Genomic DNA, 21,465 nt, shown 5'->3' with positions numbered 1-21,465 from the left:
CTTAGCAATCTCCTCCCTCACTTCCCACAGTAGCGTGGGGTATATCTCGTCTGGTCCCGGCGATTTATCTAAACAGCTTCAAAAGCTCTAGCACATCCGTTTAATGTCTATACGTTCAAGCATTTCAGTCCACTGTCACTCATACCCACAATTGCCAAGATCCTTTTCACTGCTGAAATGAATACTGAAACAAAGTATTTATTAAGCACCTCTGCTACCTTCTCCGACTGCATGCAGGTTTCCACTTTTGCTCCTGATTGGTCCTACTCCAGGAAACCATGCTGACTTTGACCTACTTTATCATCTGTTTCTGTAAGAGCAGAGTAATGACAGATGGAGTTCAATCTGACCAAATGTGAGTTACTTTGGGAGGTCAAATGTAAAGAGTCATTAGTGGCATGTACAGAAGGATTTTGGGGTCCAAGAACTGCCTGTAGCGGTTGATGAGGTAGTAAAGAGGGTGTACGGCATGCATAAGAGTGGTGCAAACCTGGAGTGCACTGACGGCTGTAGTGGAACTAGATGTGCTAGAGGTGTTTGAGAGGCTCTTAGGTGGGCACATGGTTGTGTAGGGAATAGAACGTGTGGACATTGTGGAAATAGTAGGATTTAGTTTAGTTAGGAATTCAATTACTACTTTCATTAGTTTGACTCAATGTAGTGGTCTGAGGGGCTTGTTTCTGTGCTGTGTTATACTGTACATTGTTGTTATTCTGTCTGCAGTTTTGGTCATGTTCGCTTTATGATTATGACACGCAGTCCCCTTTTATTGTCATTTAGTAATGCATGCATTAAGAAATGATAAAAATGTTTTTCCAGAATGATATCATGAAAACACATGACAAACCAACTTAAAAACTAACAAAAACCACATAATTATAACATATAGTTACAACAGTACAAAGCAATACCGTAATTTGATAAGAACAGACCATGGCACAGTAAAAGTCTCAGAGTCTCTCGAAAGTCCCATCATCTCACGCAGACGGTAAACCTCCAGCGCCGCCAACTTGCTGATGCAGCATCCCGGAAGCATCCGACCACAGTCCGACTGAAAAACTCCGAGCCTCCGACCACCTGTTTGACATCGAGCACCATCTCTGCCGAGCGTTTCGACCCCGGCCCTGGCAACAGGCGATACGCAAAGCCGAGGATTTGGGGCCTTCGTCTCCGGAGATTCTCGATTGCACAGTAGCAGCGGCAGCGAAGCGGGCATTTCAGAAGTTTCTCCAGATGTTCCTCTGCGCTGCACGGCTGTCCCCATCAAATCTGGATTGTGCACAGCCCCCTAGTTACACATATCGATAATCACTCGGAATGGCTGCGCGCGCTGCGTGGCGCCGCCATCTTCTGCTCCCTCCTTTGTGACATGAATTATAAATTAATTTGTAACAGATGAATGGTGGACCATCTGATAACAGGATATTTACTGGGAATCGACTGTGCCCTAGCTCGGCATGATGCAGTACCTACAAAAGGAATGGAAGTGGCAATACTTGCAGGTCATGCTGGGTTGTGTGGTTCAGGTGGTGCAGTAGTGTACAAAAGGACAGAGCAGCTGGAGTTTGACCTGGAAAAGCAAAGGTCTCCACTTTGGATTCAGGAAAGATATGACAATATTACAAGAACTAAAAGACATGGTTAATCAGAGAGATCTGGAGCCCATGTACTGAAGTAATTAAAATCTTGTGCACAATGATGAATGGCAAGTGGAACGTTGGTTGTTGTTCCTCTGGGCTGGGATATGTTGTGCTTCATTTGTGCAAAACTGTAACCAGAACTCAAGGATTCATTTCCTGCGAGGTGGGTTAGTGGATAAATAGGAAAGCACTATTTCCATGATGTAACACATGGTGGTTGTTGTTACAGATTAGTCCATATTAGCAGAAACTACCGCTCAGTGATGAGAGCTTATCTGGAGGAACTACACAAGGTTGCAGTAACTGGTAAGCTGTATGTCACAATGTGATGAACAATTTATTGCGGAGAAATTAATTATAGGCTGGTCTTCCAAAATGTTGGCGATTTCAGAGAGCAGTATCCTTTTCTCTTGTGCTTTCACAATGTATGTGCTTATTCTCTTTTTTTCTTCAAAGCTTGTGCTGTTTTCACTTTGTAGAAAGTCTCTCTCTCTGCTTCCACAATGGATTTATATGTTTGAATGGCTGATAGATCAAAGTATTTTCAGGTGGGGCTTTGCATCCTGTGAGGTATTAAAGAGATGTATTGTAATGGGATGTGAACAAACCTATCCAATCAGTATTTGAGAAAATCTGCAGATGCTGAAAACCTGAGCAAGGCACACAAAATGCTGGAGGAACTCAGCAGGCCAGGCAGCATCTGTGGAAGAGTGCGAACAGTCGAGGTTTTGGTCTGAAATCCAGTCCATCTGAAGGGGTTTGGCCCGAAATGTCGACTGTACTCTTTTAATAGTATTTGAATTCTGTAGTTTGCTCGTTCTGCTTGGCTTGTCTAAGTGCAGGTGAGACTTGGTAGGATGTCGGTTGACTCCGGTCTTACTGAATGATAACTGTTCCCCATAATGCTTGATAAACTTCAGACATTTATATTATTTGTAAATTTGAGGGTGGTGCTCCGTGTGCACTAGCTCATTGCTTCTGTGGACGGAGGGAAATAAAAGGGGTACCAGCACTTCTGTCATCCGCTCTTTGACCCAACCTGGGCAGCATGTATTTCCCAATATTTGTTGCTTAGTCATAAACTTCCTATCCATACATTTCCTCTTTAATCTTACAATTTTGCAAAGCTGGCCTGCTCCACCATTCAAGCAGCAATCTATTTTGTTCCACTCCTTAGATTGCATTGAATCTTCTTTCACTTTTTTTATCGGTTATGCATCATAATTTGAATCAAAACTTCCCTATCCTTAATTCTAATCCTTGATTTTTTTTTGGCTTCTTACCTTAAACATCTACTGATACTGATCCTCTTACAAATAAAACTGTTACATTGTGTTTTTTAGATGTCTTACCTCTCAGCTTTTAAAATGGATACACATTAAAATCCTTTATCCAATCATAAACTTCCACTATACTTCACTCCCACTGCTCTACTTTACACAACCAACAGGAATTCTGCAGGTGCTGGAAATTCAAGCAACACACATAGAAGTTGCTGGCGAACGCAGCAGGCCAGGCAGCATCTCTAGGAAGAGGTGCAGTCGATGTTTCAGGCCGAGACCCTTCGTCAGGACTAACTGAAGGAAGAGTGAGTAAGGGATTTGAAAGTTGGAGGGGGAGGGGGAGATCCAAAATGATAGGAGAAGACAGGAGGGGGAGGGATGGAGCCAAGAGCTGGACAGGTGATTGGCAAAAGGGATACGAGAGCATCATGGGACCGGAGGTCCGGAAGAAAGACAAGGGGGGGGGACCCAGAGGATGGGCAAGAGGTATATTCAGAGGGACAGAGGGAGAAAAAGGAGAGTGAGAGAAAGAATGTGTGTATAAAAATAAGTAACAGATGGGGTACAAGGGGGAGGTGGGGCATTAGCGAAGTTAGAGAAGTCGATGTTCATGCCATCAGGTTGGAGGCTACCCAGACGGAATATAAAGTGTTGTTCCTCCAACCTGAGTGTGGCTTCATCTTTACAGTAGAGGAGGGCCGTGGATAGACATGTCAGAATGGGAATGGGATGTGGAATTAAAATGTGTGACCACTGGGAGATCCTGCTTTCTCTGGCGGACAGAGCGTAGGTGTTCAGCAAAGCGGTCTCCCAGTCTGCGTCGCGTCTCGCCAATATATAAAAGGCCACATCGGGAGCACAGGACGCAGTATATCACCCCAGCCGACTCACAGGTGAAGTGTTGCCTCACCTGGAAGGACTGTTTGGGGCCCTGAATGGTGGTGAGGGAGGAAGTGTAAGGGCATGTGTAGCACTTGTTCCGCTTACACGGATAAGTGCCAGGAGGGAGATCAGCGGGGAGGGATGGGGGGAATGAATGGACAAGGGAGTTGCGTAGGGAGCGATCCCTGCGGAATGCGGGGGGGGGGGAGGGAAAGATGTGCTTAGTGGTGGGATCTCATTGGAGGTGGCGGAAGTTACGGAGAATAATATGTTGGACCCGGAGGCTGGTGGGGTGGTAGGTGAGGACCAGGGGAACCCTATTCCTAGGGGGTGGCGGGGAGGATGGAGTGAGAGCAGATGTACGTGAAATGAGGGAGATGCGTTTAAGAGCAGAGTTGATAGTGGAGGAAGGGAAGCCCCTTTCTTTAAAAAAGGAAGACATCTCCCTCGTCCTAGAATGAAAAGCCTCATCCTGAGAGCAGATGCGGCGGAGACGGAGGAATTCCGAGAAGGTGATGGCGTTTTTGCAAAAGGCAGGGTGAGAAGAGGAATAGTCCAGATAGCTGTGAGAGTCAGTAGGTTTATAGTAGACATCAGTGGATAAGCTGTCTCCATAGACAGACAGAAAGATCTAGAAAGGGGAGGGAGGTGTCGGGAAATGGACCAGGTAAACTTGAGGGCAGGGCGAAAGTTGGAGGCAAAGTTAATAAAGTCAACGAGCTCTGCATGCGTGCAGGAAGCAGCACCCATGCAGTCGTCGATGTAGCGAAGGAAAAGTGGGGGACAGATACCAGAATAGGCACGGAACATAAATTGTTCCACAAAGCCAACAAAAAGGCAGGCATAGCTAGGACCCATACGGGTGCCCATAGCTACACCTTTAGTTTGGAGGAAGTGGGAGGAGCCAAAGGAGAAATTATTAAGAGTAAGGACTAATTCCGCTAGACGGAGCAGAGTGGTGGTAGAGGGGAACTGATTAGGTCTGGAATCCAAAAAGAAGCGGAGAGCTTTGAGACCTTCCTGATGGGGGATGGAAGTATATAGGGACTGGACATCCATGGTGAAAATAAAGTGGTGGGGGCCAGGGAACTTAAAATCATCGAAAAGTTCAAGAGCGTGAGAAGTGTCACGAACATAGGTAGGAAGGGATTGAACAAGGGGGGATAAAACCATGTCGAGGTATGCAGAAATGAGTTCGGTGGGGCAGGAGCAAGATGAGACAATAGGTCGGCCAGGACAGGCAGGTTTGTGGATCTTGGGTAGGAGGTAGAAACGGGAAGTGCGAGGTGTGACCTTATAGTCTAGGACGAGGGAGATGTCTTCCTTTTTTAAAGAAAGGGGCTTCCCTTCCTCCACTATCAACTCTGCTCTTAAACGCATCTCCCCTATTTCACGTACATCTGCTCTCATTCCATCCTCCCGCCACCCCACTAGGAATAGGGTTCCCCTGGAACACACCTACCACCCCACCAGCCTCCGGGTCCAACATATTATTCTCCGTAACTTCCGCCACCTCCAACGGGATCCCACCACTAAGCACATCTTTCCTCCCCCCCCCCCCGCATTCCGCAGGGATCGCTCCCTACGCAACTCCCTTGTCCATTCGTTCCCCCCATCCCTCCCCACTGATCTCCCTCCTGGCACTTATCCATGTAAGCGGAACAAGTGCTACACATGCCCTTACACTTCCTCCCTTACCACCATTCAGGGCCCCCAAACAGTTCTTCCAGGTGAGGCAACACTTCACCTGTGAGTCGGCTGGGGTGATATACTGCGTCTGGTGCTCCCGATGTGGCCTTTTATATATTGGCGAGACGCGACGCAGACTGGGAGACCGCTTTGCTGAACACCTACGCTCTGTCTGCCAGAGAAAGCAGGATCTCCAGTGGCCACACATTTTAATTCCACATCCCATTCCATTCTGACATGTCTATCCATGGCCTCCTCTACTGTAAAGATGAAGCCACACTCAGGTTGGAGGAACAACACCTTATATTCTGTCTGGGTAGCCCTCCAACCTGATGGCATGAACATTGACTTCTCTAACTTCGCTAATGCCCCACCTCCCCCTCGTACCCCATCTGTTACTTATTTTTATACACACATTCTTTCTCTCACTCTCCTTTTTCTCCCTCTGTCCCTCTGAATATACCCCTTGCCCATCCTCTGGGTCCCCCCCCGCCCCTGTCTTTCTTCCCGGACCTCCTGTCCCATGATCCTCTCGTATCCCTTTTGCCTATCACCTGTCCAGCTCTTGGCTCCATCCCTCCCCCTCCTGTCTTCTCCCTATCATTTTGGATCTCCCCCTCCCCGTCCAACTTTAAAATCCTTACTCACTCTTCCTTCAGTTAGTCCTGACGAAGGGTCTCAGCCTGAAAGGTCGACTGCACCTCTTCCTAGAGATGCTGCCTGGCCTGCTGTGTTCACCAGCAACTTTTATGTGTGTTGCTACTTTACACAACTTCCAGTTTCTGTGCTCACCATTCTGATGACTTAATGAGAGATTTCTGAAAGAATTATGGTTTTTTTCCCCCAGTTTTCGCTGAAGATCAAAAATTGTCAACAGAGTATGAGGATCAGGTATGTTTACATTTAAGTCTTGCTTTAAGTCATATTCTGAGAGTCCAGATTAGTCTGCAGGAGGTGATTATTGGGATACACACCCTTTGCTGGCCACTCTTATTAGAAATACAGTTGAGCAGTTTTCCGAACGACATAATCAGTGTTGACTCATGCCTCTCCTTGAATACTTCAAGGGTCAAGGGAACATTTGGGTTGCATTAGACTCTTCTTTTTCTGAAGGTGCTGACTTCACTAGGACCTGATTCATACGTCCTTGGGATGCATGCCTGCCTCTTGTCTGTGTTTATTTGGGTATATGCTTGGACAAGAAGGCAGGTGAACATTTGAGGGGTTGGCATTCCTGTGCTTGTGTGCTAATTTGCTTATTTTTGAACTAGTGGGAGATCATTTATCCACCCATATCCGACAGAGAAAAGGCTTGCTGATTGCACTAAAGCTGTACAAGCTTGGTCTTCAGATCTCATTCATGATTGATCTTTTGGCGACTCCTTGCAGTAGTGCCCCAGGTTTTAGTCCTCCAGTTAGGAGTTGGCTAGCTGCTGAGTCCACAGTTTTGTGTGGTTTCATCCAAAATCATTAAGGTCACTTGAATTTCCAAAGACCAAGGCCATGTGGAGTGTTGTGTTGTTAAAGGGAGTTGTGTTGTAGGATCAATCCACCTTTATCTCAAACCAAATTTGATGAGATTTTAGACTGGTATGGCTACATCCGTCAGAAAATTGTTAAAATATTTAACTTATGGGGAATATAACAAAATTATTCAGTTAAAACACTGTTGGTGGAGTACAGGATTGACTCAAAGGAAAGCTTCCTCTACATTTCCCCCCAAACACTGTGCACAATAACAGCATGGGTTAAGCACCAGAAACGCTGCAATTTTCCCGTTTAATAAGCTAAGCTTGAATGGAGTCTCTTTCACAATTTTCTGATGTTTCAGTATCTTAGCCACAAAATAATTTTTAAGTGTGAATAGGACGTGGGGCGGCTGCCCCAAACAGTAATTGTCACAACACTCAGGTAATGTTTTCAGTGGTTTTTGAGGGGTAGCACTGGCCTTGACACTGGCGTGATTTCATCTCCATCAAAGTGCCATCGATCTTTCATATCCAAGTAAGGAAAAAGAAGGCCTCATGTTTGATAGTGCTGCCTTGGAGTGTCAGTTTAGATTTATGTACACGAGTCTGCAGTGGAACTTGAAGCTACAAACTTACAATTCAGTGGGGATAGAGGGAGAAAACAACTGGATTGCAGGATGGGTGCAATACCAGTTAAAGCTTTCTTTTTATTCTTTTTAAATCTTTTTATTAATTTTCAAAATTATAAACTCAATAACAAAGTTGGTACAAAGAGATTGGAATAATGTTAATCAGCATATATAAAATGAATTTTAATTAACATAGATATAAAATACTTCCAAACTCATAATGAAATTAGTCATGAAAAAAAGAAAAAAAAGATATAAAACCAAAAAACCCCAAAAGAAAAAGAGAAAAAAAAACCCAAAAAAAGCAAAACAGGGCTAGACCAATAGCTTGTATCAGACACGTTCAGTAATGTCGTTAACTCTGCTCCTCTCATCATATAATTTAAGTTTAGAAAAAAGATTCGGAAAGGTCAGATTACATCATATGAAAATGTTGCATAAAAGATTTCCAAGTTTCTTCAAATTTAACCGAAGGGTCAAAAATATCACTTCTAATTTTTTTCTAAATTTAAACTTAATATAGTTTAAGAAAACCATTGGAATATAGTTGGAGGATTGGTTTCCATCTTCTCGCCATTAGAGTAACAAATGCTATCATTCGACAGGCTGAAGAAGACAAAGATCTATGTTCTACCATTGGCAATCCAAAGATTGCCATAATAGGATGGGGTTTTAAATCGAAACATAGAACTGTTGAAATAATATCAAAAATGTCTTTCCAATATTTTTCCAAAAGAGGACAGGACCAAAACATATGAATTAAAGAAGCCACTTCAGAGTGACATCTATCACAAGTAGGGTTTATATGGGAATAAAAATGAGCTAGTTTATCTTTGGATATATGAGCTCTGTGTACTACTTTAAATTGTATTAATGTATGTTTAGCACATATAGAAGAAGTACTAACTAATTGAAAAATTTTTTCCCAGTTAAAGCTTCCTGCACATTGGTCTCAAATATGGGGCCAGCACAGTAACATAGTGCTTGGTATAACACTGTTCAGTGCCAGTGACCCAGGTTTAATTCCACTGCTCCCTGTAAGGAGCTTATACATTCTCCCTGTGACTGCATGGGTTTCTTCCAGGTGCTCCAGTTTCTTCCCACGTTCCAAAGACATGTGGGTTGGTAGATTAGTAGAACCCTTGGGTCACATGGGTGTAATTGGGTGGTGCAGGTTTGTTGGGCTGAAAGGGCCTCTTGTCAGGTGCTGTATCTCAAAATAAATAAAACCCTGGACTTTTTTTTTGCTCAGACATTCCCTGAGTAAAGGCTCCAAATCCTGGAATCCAGTCCCTATAGCTTTTACAATACAGTTATGTTTGTGATTTTTCTTACGTGATGACTTGTTTAAATATTATCAAACTGGAGTTTTAGAAGTGGTTGTTCCAAATGCTGTTGTTTTGGTAGAAGGGCACTCAATCAGGGATGTCTGAACCACAGCCATGGCAATTGTTGGATTGGCCTGATGAAGGCTTCCCATGGGTAATAGTCTTACAGAGACATACGAAAGGGCCTTTCAGTTCACCATGGCCATCTACACTATTCCCATTTACCTGAATGGGAATAGTGTAGTTGGTCATCACATAAGAAAAATCACAAATATAACTGCATTGTATGCTTTTCTGTTTCAGTGCTTGTCTAAATGTCTCTTAAACATAATGGTTGTATCTGATTCCACTGAGTTTCAGATATCATTTACTTGTGTGTTAAAAGAAAACTCTCAAATTTCCCTCTTAGCTTCTTCCTAAAACTCCTTTTAAACTCTTGCCTTAATTGTGTGTTTTACTAAAGGGAAAAGTTTCTACCTTCTTCTGATGCCTCTTTCAACTTCCATCAAGTTATCCTACAGCCTCCTTTGTTTCCTGGGAAAACAGGTCAAACTAATCCAATTTCTCCCCATGACTAAAGTGTGCCAATCCAGGGAACACCCTGGTGAATTTCCTGCGCACTCTCTGCTTTACAATCTCATCCTTCCTAAGTAAGTACACTGGCGTTCTAACTAGTGTTTTGTGAAGCTGCAACATAATTTTGCATCTACTCTGAATCTTGACCTACAAATGGCAAGCATGCCATATGGTTTTTTCACCAACTACTTACCTGTGTTGCCACTTTTGGAGAACAATGAGGTCCTGCTATTTATTCTTTATTTCCTTTCCCTACTTAACTTCTCAAAATGAATCACTTCTCATGTCAGGAACAAATTCCATCTGCCACTGCTCCAACCAACTTTCTCTCCATCTATATCCCGCTGTAACTTTAGACTATCTTCTTCATTACTGCTAACTTTTATTAAATGTACAAACTTTGTGTCCTGAATTCATATCCATTAATATATTAACAAGGGTCCCAGCACAGATCCCTGTGGTTCACGGACTTCCTATCAGAAAGACATCCATACATCATTACCTTCTCTCTCCCATCACCAAGCTAATTTTGGTTAGCCAACTTGCCCTGGATCCCATGTGCCTTAAGCCTTGACCAGCCACCAGCCTTCTAATAGGAGAACTTGTCAAATGCCTTACAAAAATCCATATATACAAAGTTGAGTCACCCTGACCATCCCTGATATACCCATGACTTTCTAAAGGTCCACAAATCCTGTCCCTTTGAATTTTCTCCCAATACCATCCCTACCATCGGGGCTAAGCCTTTCATTATCTGGCTTATCCCTGCTGCCCTTCAACAACGTAAACTATCTTCCATTCTTCTGATACCTCATCTGTATTTAGTAAAGATGCAGAAGTCTTCAGGGCTCCCTTGCTTCTCATTGTGGCCCTGAGGATTTATCAACCTTTAGGTGCCCCATGATATCAACATTTTCTTGTCCTTAATTTGCTGCTGATTATCCATGTACCACTGTCCTCATCATTGGTGAATAGAGAAGAGTAGGATTTAGGACTTCACCCACACTGCCTGGCTGTGATCTTCTATCTGTGTGTTCCATCATTGCTGTTCATGGAGGCCCCTTACTGCTAGAAGATATAGATGACGTGTTCCTTTGATTTGAGTCTAATTCGAAGTGTCCATCAGCTTGTCTTTTTGAACTAAATTTTGATTTTGGAGTAAATTGCAATATGTTAATGGAAGCTAACTGTGTGCTGGCTCTGTCGATGACAGGTTTCAATTCTGTCGGCAATGGAGCTGATTTGGAACTTGTGTGAGATTTTGTACGTCGATGCAGCTCAAGGTGAGACTGAAAAGCTTCATGTGCTACCTTTCATTTCAGTTTCTTTGTGTTTAAATGTTTCCTGTCTTTGGATCATGGCCGATAATGGCAGTTTCATGTGTTGTAGGAATTAAGTTGCAAGTATGCCAGATTTGATGGGAAAGCGTATTGCATTTATCTAGTGGCTGTCCTCTTTCCCAAAGTGCTGTATAGCTAGTTGAGTATCTTAGAAGTGTATTTGTTATTGTCACCAAAGTAGTAATAACTATATCTGTTTCTAACAGTGTTGATGGAGGGATCTGTATTGACTAGCACACTGAAGGTAACTTCCCCAATTCTTCTTGGAAACAAAATTAGGATCTTTTGTATTCAAAGCAGGGAGACCTCGGTACTGCGCTGGAGTGCTTAAGTGTCCAGGACTTGAGCCACCATTTTATAATTCAAGGAGAGCTAGGCAAGAGGTGAACGACAGGCTCTTTTGCTCTTGCAGTGTCAGTGGATCTGTTGAGCAGCTTCATGGGCATTTTCTGGTGCCAGGGCAATTGTATAGAATGTCCAAGACTACAAACTACCCAGCTGCTGTAATTGACATGAACAAATACAACGTGAGTGCTGCTTTGTCAGTGGGGACCGTGTCTGACCTCTGTACTAGCTGAGGGGAGACGCAGATGAGAGTGGGGGGAAGAAACAATAGTGGAAGATGCTGGAAGAGTTCGGCCAGTTAAGCTGAATCTGTGGAGGCAGAAATCAGTCAGTGGGGAGGAGTGAAGTATAAGGAAAAGGCTGTCTGGAGGTAGGTTACACAGATCAGGGGATAAAGAACATCAGTACTGACCAATGGGGAGACATTTTATGGTTGAGAAAGGGGCAAGGGGATAATAATGGGAAACGATGAGAGAGACATTTACCTGAAGTTGGAAGATTCAGTGGTTGCACATTGCCCACAGGGAAGATAAGAAGTTGTTCCTATTGTTTACATTGGGTATTGCTACAGTAGTGAGGGGACTGCGGACTTGAACAGGATTAAAGAGGTAATGCAACAGGAAGCAGACTGAATGCAGATGTTGTGCAGGGCAATCGCTGGTCGTTTGGTGTCTCCATTGCAGAGATGGGTGCATTGTGAAGACAACATGAAGGAGACTAAATCGGAGAGGCAGGCTTTACCCAAGTGCCTTTTGTCCTTTGCAGTGTGAAGGTAGTGTCCACAGGCAAGTTTAGCTTCACGGTGATACTTCAGGCTAAATATTTTAAAATATAAATCCTCTTACTGGGGTCTCTGATAGACCTGTTTACCAACAGGGGGGTAAAGCTTGGCAATGTTTTCAGAAGTAATCATCAGAAGAGGACAAAAGATAAACTTTTACCTTTAGCAAAGGATAGTGATCGGAATTAACCAGATGTTACAACATTGTAGTTTATTAAACACTAAGGTAGTAATGTCTGGTTTCAGCTGGTACTCTTATCACACTACTTCTGGACTGGATCAGAGTGCATGTCTGCCAAGTGGATTCTATGGCTGACAAGCTCCTGGCTACTGAAAACCCCACAGAGCACCTTTACTTCTGGAATGTGGTAAGTGATACCTCACCAGGCGTGAGCTCTGGGTGGATGCAACAGTAAATTGACCAACAACTCTAAAGATTACATTTCCATGATGAAAATGGTTTCAGTGGTACAGATAGTAAGTATTTGTGGTGACTTTAAGGGTGGAGAGTGGGGTCAAGTGTGAGCAAGCCTTCTGGGCCTTCAACAAGATGTCATGTCTGCCTTCATGGAAGGGGCTGAAACCCCCCTGACGTAGGAGAGGACACGGGTTTGCAGAAAAGAGGAGCTGAAGAACATAGAACATTACAGTACGATACAGTATAGGCCCTTCAGTCCATTATGTTTGACGACCTTTTAACCTACTCTAAGATCAATCTAACCTTTTCCTCCTACATTACCCTCCATTTTTCTATAATCCCTTGCCTCTCTAGGAGTCTCTTAAATGTCCCTAATGTATCTGCCTCTACCACCTCCCCTGGCGGGATGTTGCACTCACTCACAACTCTGTGTAAAGAACTTACCTCTGATAACCACCTGTACTTTCCTCCAGTTGCCTTAAAATTATGTCTCCCCCCCACCTGTACTAGCCATTTCCACCCTGGGAAAAGTGTCTCTGGCCAGCTACTCTATGCCTTTTATCATCTTGTACACCTCTATCAAATCACCTCTCATCTTCCTTCGCTCCAAAGAGAAAAGCTTAAGTTTATTCACCCTCTCTTCATAAAACATGCCCTCTAGTACATCCCGGTAAGTCTCTTCCGCACCCTCTCTAAAGATTCCACATCCTTCCTATAATGTGGCAATTAGAAATGATCACAATATTCTAAGTGTGGTCTAGCCTGTATTTTATAGAGTGGCAACATTACCTCAAAACTCTTGAATTCAATCACTTCTATAATGAGGGCCAACACACCATATGCCTTAACAACCGTATGAATTTGCACGGCAACTTTGAAGGATCTATGGACTTATGCCCCAAGATCTGTGTTCCCCCACACTACCATTAACTCCGTATTCTGTCTTCAGATTTGATCTTCCAAAATGAATGACTTTGCACTTTTCTGAGTTGAAATCCATCTGCCACTTTCCAGCCCAGTTCTGCATCCTGTCAATGTCCCATTGCAACCTACAACGACCTTCCAACCTGTCCACAACTTCTCCAACTTTAGTGCATCTGCAGACTTACCAAGCCACCCTTCCACTTCCTCATCCAAGTCATTTATAAAAATCAGGACAAGTAAGGGTTCCAGAACAAATATCACTGTTCGCTGACCCTGACCTCCAGGCAGAACACTCTCCGTCTACTACCACCCTCTGCCTTGTATGGGCAAGCCAATTCTGTCCATGCAGCCAGGTTTCCCTACATCTCATGCCTCCTGACTTTCTAAATGAACCTACCGTGGCAAATCTGATACTCCTGTGGCTAGTGAAGGTGCAAAGATCATCACCAATGTTGCAGCAATCTCTTCCATCCCTTCCCATAGTAACCTGGGGATCTATCTATCCTAATGTTTTTTTAAACTTCTAGCACATCCTCTTTTTTTTAAACTACGTCAATGTGTTTGAGCATACCAACCTGTTTTACACCGCCTTCAATTCTCATTTATTTAAGAAAATGTGGAAGTTAGTGGAAATGAAATTCCCCAAAAAATGATCTGTGTAGAAAGCAATGGCTGTAAAGAGATAATGAATGAAATGTCCCTGCTATCTGATCCTGCACAAGTATATTGGGCTGAGATTTGACTTCCTAGTGGCATCTGGACCCCACTATTTAAAAAAAAAAGGAAAAGGAAAAATGGGGTTAATGTGAATTAATGTGAGATCAGTAGTACAGAAAATTTTAGAATCCTATGACAAAGGAAGCAGTAATAGGATACTTAGCAAATAAAGAAATAGACAAATTTATATTGGAACTAAAAAGGGAAAGTTATGTACGACCAAATCTGTTGGCATGTTTTGAGGTTATAATTTTGGTAGGTAACGTGGCTGTTGGGTATGGGTTACTTAGACTTTGAAAATGCTTTCAATAAGGTAGCACAGAAGGTTATTAAAGAAAAATAACTACACAATGTAGGAGGTAAGGTACTGGCATGGTTTAGCAACTGGGATCATTCTTGGGTTGGAAAGCTGTGACTAGTGGCTGCAGTGGTGAATGGTTCTGGTGCCTCACTTGTTTGCAGTCTGTATCCAAGTCCTGGGTCAGTGGATCAAGTGTAATATATCCCAGACTGTTGGTGTTGCCTCGTTGAGTGGTTTGTGAGGAAGATGTGGAGTGGTTTTTCGGGTATGTGAGTGGGACAGCAGAGATTGAAGGAGTGCTGTAAGATTCAGCAGATTGAGCCGGTGTGGGGGGGGTGGAGGGAGCAGAAGGAAGGAAGGGATGGGTAGAAAATGTCCTCTAACAAGAGATTAAACAGCCAACAGAAAAATGAAGCATTCATTGAAACTTAATGAATTCTCAATGGGCTTGACTGGATGGCTGCAAAGATGTTCCCATAGCCAGGCTGTCTCTGTTCAGTGGCCAGAGTCTCAAAGGGAGGACAGAGATGGGAAGAAATTTCTTCTACAAGAGGGTTGTGAATCTTTGGAATCCTCTCCCCAAGGGATTTTGTCAGCTCATTAGGTGAATATATTCAAATTATGCTTGATGGAGTTTTGAATTTTAAGGGAATCTGGAGAGGGATTCGATCGGAGCTTAGCTATAAAATAAACAATTATCGTGTTAAGCAGCAGAGCAGATTTGAGGAATGAATGGCCAAATTTAGCAGGGAAGTGGTTTGGGACTTGCCTTGTGATGTTTTCTGTTTGTTCCCAGGTTACTGGCTATGTGCTCCAAGGACGAATGGGAGAGGCTCAACAGATGCTGGCAAGAAAGGCTTTGCTCGAACCTGCGGCCAGTTCCATGTACAAATGCATGGCTGATCTAATGAGAAAAATGCCCATTTTCTCAGTAGGTTTTCAAGTTGATTATTTTCTTCCTTTTTTCCTTGTGATGATGTTGGCTTCCTCTGCGAAGCATCCCTTGCAAGGATCCTTTGATATCTCTTCCCAAGTGACTATGGATTTGTCATTCTTCCTTCTTTCCTAAGATGGTGATTCCTCACTAAAGTATGTTTTTGCAGCTCTAGCTTCTGTCGGGTTTTATTTTCTGTGATAGCTATGAGCTGTTGGTGTCACAGCTTTTTCCTCTACTGTCCTGTCAACCCAATATGTGTATGTAAACATAGGACAACGATTGAGAGCGGGCCCTGCTATAGTGTTTGTAACTCCCTAATCCTGGATTACCTGCTGAACTGCCCAACCAGGCCAGAAAATCTGAGATGCTCAGAAGGTTAGACGGCATCTGTGGAGAGAAAAAAGCACTGGTGTGCCTCCAGTGTTAAGCTTCATTAGAACAGTGTTGGACTAGTGTCCCTGCATTGTTCTTCCTTTGAACACAACAGGGCTGTGGTGGACATGTCAGCCAAGACTGACTGGCAGCATTTAACAGTACCTGATTGTTGGTTATTGACATTGTGGTTTCATTAAGCTTTGCCTGTCCTCGCTTTGATAGTTTGTGCGGAGTACAACACCCTAACTGCTATCCTGCATTGTTGAGGGGGGAGTGATCTTGGATCCTCAGATGTGTTACGATTTAGTTCTGCATTGACTTTGCTCAGTCTGATGACTTCACTTTTTTACTTAAGCCCATTGTGAATATTCAAAAATGTTGTATACTGCCATTTAAAATGTTTAAAGGTAACATCAGTTTTACTGTATTAGTTCTGTGGAAATGTTGATAAGCTCATTGAACTACTCTTGTGCTTTCTTGACTCTGCTTTCTTGCCCACTTTAGTCCAGCAGCAATCAGACCCTAACGGAGTTCGAGCTGAAGTGGCGTCATTGGCAGGAGGATTGCCAGCGATGCCTGAGAGAGGGAACCTTTGCATCCAATAATGATCTACTGCTGATCTGCCAGGTAAAGAAGGTGTCCTGATGAAATGCACTGTCAACAGCAGTATTAGCAAGCTAAACAAAAATCACTTCTTCCTGCATTACTGACAGAATGAAGAACAAGGATGTGTTGGTCACAGGTTAAGGCCGTTCTATCCAGTAGTACTGTCACTTCACATATCAACTGCCAGCTTGCTAAATCCTTCACTTGCTGCATCCTTGCATTTGTCACAAACACATCTGTATCCTCTTCCCTCTGGTTTGGTTTCTTGCTGAAGGCTTCCAGGTTTGCAATATTTCTCCACCTCCCCCACCACCCACTTTTCTCCCTGGGTGTGTAGGCTATTTAGAGCATCTTGGTTAATTATTTGCTGGGATTGGTTATTTCTCTTTTATTTCTACAAAGGGTCTTTGACTCTGTTGCTCTGTCCAAATGCTGCTTGACTTGAGAGTTTTCAGCATCTGTAGTTCGTTGGTATTCATTCTCTTTAAATCTTTACAGCTCTGATATTCCATTCATGATCACCGTGGTCAGATGTTGAATTGACAGTCTGTGTTGCAGCTCTGTAAAACTGGCTGGGCGACACTTTGACTTCAGACACACTTCAGCTAGAGTATTGTGTTCAGTTCTGATCACCTCATTATAGGAAGATTGTGGAAGTTTTGAGAGGGTGAATTACCGGGATGATGCCTGGATTCGGGAGCATGTATTATGAAGAATCAGAATCTGGTTTAATATCACCGGCGTATGTTGTGAATTTTGTTGGTTTTGTGGCGGCAGTACAGTGCATGATAAATGTAGGAAAAAGACTGAATTACAGTCAGTATGTGTGTGTGTGTGTATATATATATATATATATATATATATATATATATATATATATATATAAAAATAGTGGTGAGGTAGTGCTCAGGGGTTTAATGTACATTTAGAAATCAGATAGCAGAGGGGAAGAAGCTGTTCCTGAATCGCTGAATGTGTGCCTTCAGGCTTCTGTACGTCCTACCTGATGGTAGCAGTGAGAACAAGGCGTGACCTGGGTGGTGGGGGGGCCTTAATGATGGATGCAGCTTTTCTGAGACACCGCTCCTTGAAGATGTTTTGGATACAGCGGAGATTGCTACCCATGATGGAGCTGACTAATTTTACAACTTTTTGCAGCTTACTTCGATTCTGTGCAGTAACCCCCCCCCCCAATACCAGACAGTGATGCAGCCTGTCAGAGTGCTCTCCACAGTACATTTGTAGAAGTACTTGTGTGTTTTAGGTGACAAACCAAATCTCCTCAAACTGCTAATGAAATACAGCCTCTGTCTTGCCTTCTTGAGAGCTGAATCAATATGTTGATAGGTTAGGTCCTCAGAGATATTGACACCTAGGAACTAGAAATTGCTCACTCTGTCCACTTCTGATCCCTCAATGAGGACTGAGTGAGCTTGGGCTTTTCTCTTTGAAGCAAAGGAGGGTGAGAGATGACTTGATAGACATATACAAGATAAGAGGCATAGACAGAATGGACAGCCAGAGATATTTTCCCAGAGTGGAAAGGCTAGTATGAGGGTGAATAACTTTTAAGATGTTTGGAGGGAAGTATTGGGGAATTAGGTTTATTACATAGAGAGTGGTAGCTGCATTGGATCTGCTGGCAGGAGGAGTGGTGAGGGGACAGAGACTAGTAGGCATATGGGACACTGGCAGGAGGAGTGGTGAGGGGACAGAGACTGGTAGGCACATGGGACACTGGCAGGAGAAGTGGTGAGGGGACAGACTGGTAGGTACATGGGACACTGGCAGGAGGAGTGGTGAGGGGACAGAGACTAGTAGGCACATGGGACACTGGCAGGAGGAGTGGTGAGGGGACAGAGACTGGTAGGCACATGGGACACTGGCAGGAGGAGTGGTGAGGGGACAGAGACTAGTAGGCACATGGGACACTGGCAGGAGGAGTGGTGAGGGGACAGAGACTGGTAGGCACATGGGACACTGGCAGGAGGAGTGGTGAGGGGACAGAGACTGGTAGGCACATGGGACACTGGCAGGAGGAGTGGTGAGGGGACAGAGACTGGTAGGCACATGGGACACTGGCAGGAGGAGTGGTGAGGGGACAGAGACTGGTAGGCACATGGGACACTGGCAGGAGGAGTGGTGAGGCCAGATACTTTATGGATGTTTAAGAGACTCAGACACATGGATGAAAGAACAATGGAGGGCTATGTGGGAGGGGGGAGAGAGGGTTTGATTGATCTTTAAGTAGGTTAAAGGGTCAGAACAACATTGTGGCTGAAGGACATGATTGTGCTGAACTGTTCTATGTTGTTTGGTTACTGTCACTAAATATTAATGTCTAGCAGCCAGATATTATTTTAAATTATTGGAATGAGATGCAGTGTAAAACCTTTCTTGCAACCTGTTCATACAGATCAAATGATTATACAGTGCAGTGAGGTGGAATAAGGTAAATCAATAACAGAAAGCAGAATAAAGTGTAACAACTGCAGAGACCTGCAGTGCAGTTAAACAATAAGGTGCAAGTTCATAACAAGGTAGATTGTGAGGTCAAGAGTCCATCTGATCGTACTAGGGAACCATTCAATAGTTGTATAACAGTGGAATAGAAACTGGATTTGAGCCTTGAGCTGTCCTGAATGGGAAGGGATTTTGGAAACGGACATTGTGGTTTCATTCACTGTTATTACAGTTATGCTTTGAAGCTGGTGGTGGTCAGTGGAATAAAGGTCGACCATCTCACTCTGATCCTTTCCCTGGCTAAGCTTGCCTAACTAGTTGATTCTCTCCATTTCCACCATAGATTCTAGCAGGAAATGAGGATGCCTTGCTTGAAAAGAAGGACCTCTTATCCACCTGGTATCATTTCCTGGTTAGCAGGCTGCTGTACTCTCACCCATCCATAAAACCCACAGAACTTTATCAATACGCTGAGGTAAGAAGTCTTACTTGTACCTGTCTTGGGAGGGTTTTGTGGAACATGGTAATATCAGATGATAGAGCAGTTAGCCAAATAAGCACCCAGCTGTTTATTTGACCTGCAATGAGCAGGTTACATGCAATGTTAAATTTAAATATTCATTGTATCGCCAGTTAAATAGAGGATGTGTGAAGTTAGGTTCATCCATATAGTTGTCGTGTTGAGGCACCATTTCACTCTGGAAGATGAAGGTTTTGTTTTGCATTTTTTTGCCAAGATCCTGGTAATGTTGAACTTGCTGAACAAGCCTTTATATATAGTTCCCTGAATTGTTCTTTTGGTCCCACTTAAATTATAAATGCTGTGTCCTAAAGACTGCACACTCGCTGTGCAGAGAAGTATAAAGATAGATAGTGTGATGATGGAATAGAGTGATTGGTTTTAAAGGTAGTGAGGGCTGGGGAGATATTCTAGTTCCGAAATGAATGAAACATAGAAAGTATGCTGTGTATTGTTTCTGGAAGGACTGTGTGGGAGTGGAAGTGTCGTATTACAAGTAAACAAGGCAGTGAATTTTGAGGAATTCGGCACCATGTGGTTTAAGGGAAGGGGCGTAATGATTATTGTCATGGGAAGGTTTCTTTGTTATAAATTCCATGACTGGTGGTTCTTTCCGCTGACATGCAGGTTTGCCTGGATCATTTCTTTCCTTATGAGAGCCGACCTGATTCTCTTGACCTCATCCTGTTGGCGGCGTTTGAGTTCAACATACACCAGGTGTTGAAGGACTGCTGGTGAGGATCCAATGTACAAAATGTTGCCAAGTTAATCTGCTTGTGTTATTTTGTTTGCAAAAATACGGGGGAGTTATTTTGATTTTCTCCCAACAAATTGTTTCCATTTCTATCTGTAATGTCAGACGAACAACCAGTGACTAGGTGTACACATGGAGCTCAGACCTACCTTGTAGAGGAAGCAGCAACAGAGGGCTCACACCATGAGCTTCACAAACAAGAGAAAATCTGCAGATGCTGGAAATCCAAGCCACACACACAAAATGCTGGAGGCAGTCCAGGCAGTATCAATGGAAAAGAATGAACAGTCGACGTATTGGGCGGAAACCACCTGCCAAAGGGTGTCGGCCAGAAACGTTGACAATACACTTTTCCTTAGATGCTCTCTGGCCTGCTGAGTTCCTCCACCATTTTGTGCGTGTTATCTTGTGAGCTTTCTCTGCCATACAAGATCTTGACTGAAGCTGTCTTCGTCTCACAGCAATTCTTGCTCTATCCCCAATCAGTTGCCTTCCTTGTGGTTTAACCTCAAGGTTTAAACTCATTCTCAGCCTCGAATTATTCGATGACTCTGCCTCCACATTTCTCTGGGGTAGAGAATTCCAAAGAGTCATGACCCTTGGAGAAGAAACTCATTCCTATCACTGACTGAAGTGCCTGTCTCCTTATTCTGAGTGTTAAAAAAAAACTATCTCTGATGTCTCCCCTACACTTTTCTCCAATCACTTTAAAAGGACGTCCTTTATTATCACCCTAAAAAAAGGTGCTGGCTGTCCTCTCTAACCTATGTCTTGTACCCTCTATCAAGTTGTCTGTCTCCTCATCTGTCCACATCATCGTGCAGACTTCCTGCTTCCGCCTGTCTTTGTACTGTCCGCAAACTTGGCCATAAAGCCATCAATCCTGTCATCCAGATCATTGACGTATAATGTGAAAAGAGGTGACCCAACACCGACCCCTGAAGAACACCATGAGTCATCGGCAGACAAATCGTGGCAGTGGCTAACATGGCAGGACATAATTGTAAGGTTATTGTATGAAGGTAGGGTACCTGGTCAACGGCAGGATTCTCGGTGTGTAGAATCAGTGGCATCTTAGGGTCCATATCCATAGATCACACAAAGTTGCAGTGCAAGGTGATAGGGTAGTTAAGATCTTGCACACCTCTATCTAGTCAATTCGCATCCCCCTTTGCTGTATGTTTCATTAAGGTACCCTGCTAAACTGCAGTACTTACGGGTTCGATCTGCACATTAACTGCATCGTCCCAGCTTCCTTCCCTACACTTTCTCCATTGCAAGAACATAGAGATCAAAGTGTACTTGACCTTCCTGGAGCAGTCTCTCCAACACCCTGCTAATTAACATCAATACTTCCTTTCATATCCTTGCAGTAAAGGCCACATTTTAATCCCTGCCATTCCTTCCAACCTTCCCCTCCGTGAGGCAGAGCATTCTGTCCTCAGCAAGGGCCTTGCCTTGTTTCACTTCACCCACACCTCTGTGAGT

At 43.7% G+C, this 21,465-nt stretch overlaps 1 protein-coding gene across 3 annotated transcripts in view; it reads left to right on the top strand.

Annotated features, from left to right (window-relative positions):
• Window positions 1-21,465, top strand: part of nup85 (nucleoporin 85) — a 72,458-nt gene that overhangs the window by 21,407 nt on the left and 29,586 nt on the right. For all 3 annotated transcript variants that reach the window (XR_011883084.1, XM_072242690.1, XM_072242691.1), the window contains 8 exons: window positions 1,870-1,946; window positions 6,342-6,385; window positions 10,710-10,779; window positions 12,209-12,330; window positions 15,119-15,253; window positions 16,139-16,261; window positions 19,047-19,178; window positions 19,851-19,957. Coding sequence is in view for 2 of the 3 variants with exons in the window: in XM_072242690.1 (XP_072098791.1) it covers window positions 1,870-1,946; window positions 6,342-6,385; window positions 10,710-10,779; window positions 12,209-12,330; window positions 15,119-15,253; window positions 16,139-16,261; window positions 19,047-19,178; window positions 19,851-19,957 (810 nt within the window). In the remaining variant the exon portion in view is untranslated. The remainder of the gene's footprint in view (window positions 1-1,869; window positions 1,947-6,341; window positions 6,386-10,709; window positions 10,780-12,208; window positions 12,331-15,118; window positions 15,254-16,138; window positions 16,262-19,046; window positions 19,179-19,850; window positions 19,958-21,465) is intronic.

The sequence above is a fragment of the Mobula birostris genome, chromosome 24 (assembly GCF_030028105.1).
Source record: "Mobula birostris isolate sMobBir1 chromosome 24, sMobBir1.hap1, whole genome shotgun sequence".
NCBI classification, from domain to species: Eukaryota; Metazoa; Chordata; class Chondrichthyes; order Myliobatiformes; family Myliobatidae; genus Mobula; species Mobula birostris.
Note: the sequence above shows the minus strand (reverse complement) of the source record. Positions and strands in the feature narration are given on the sequence as shown.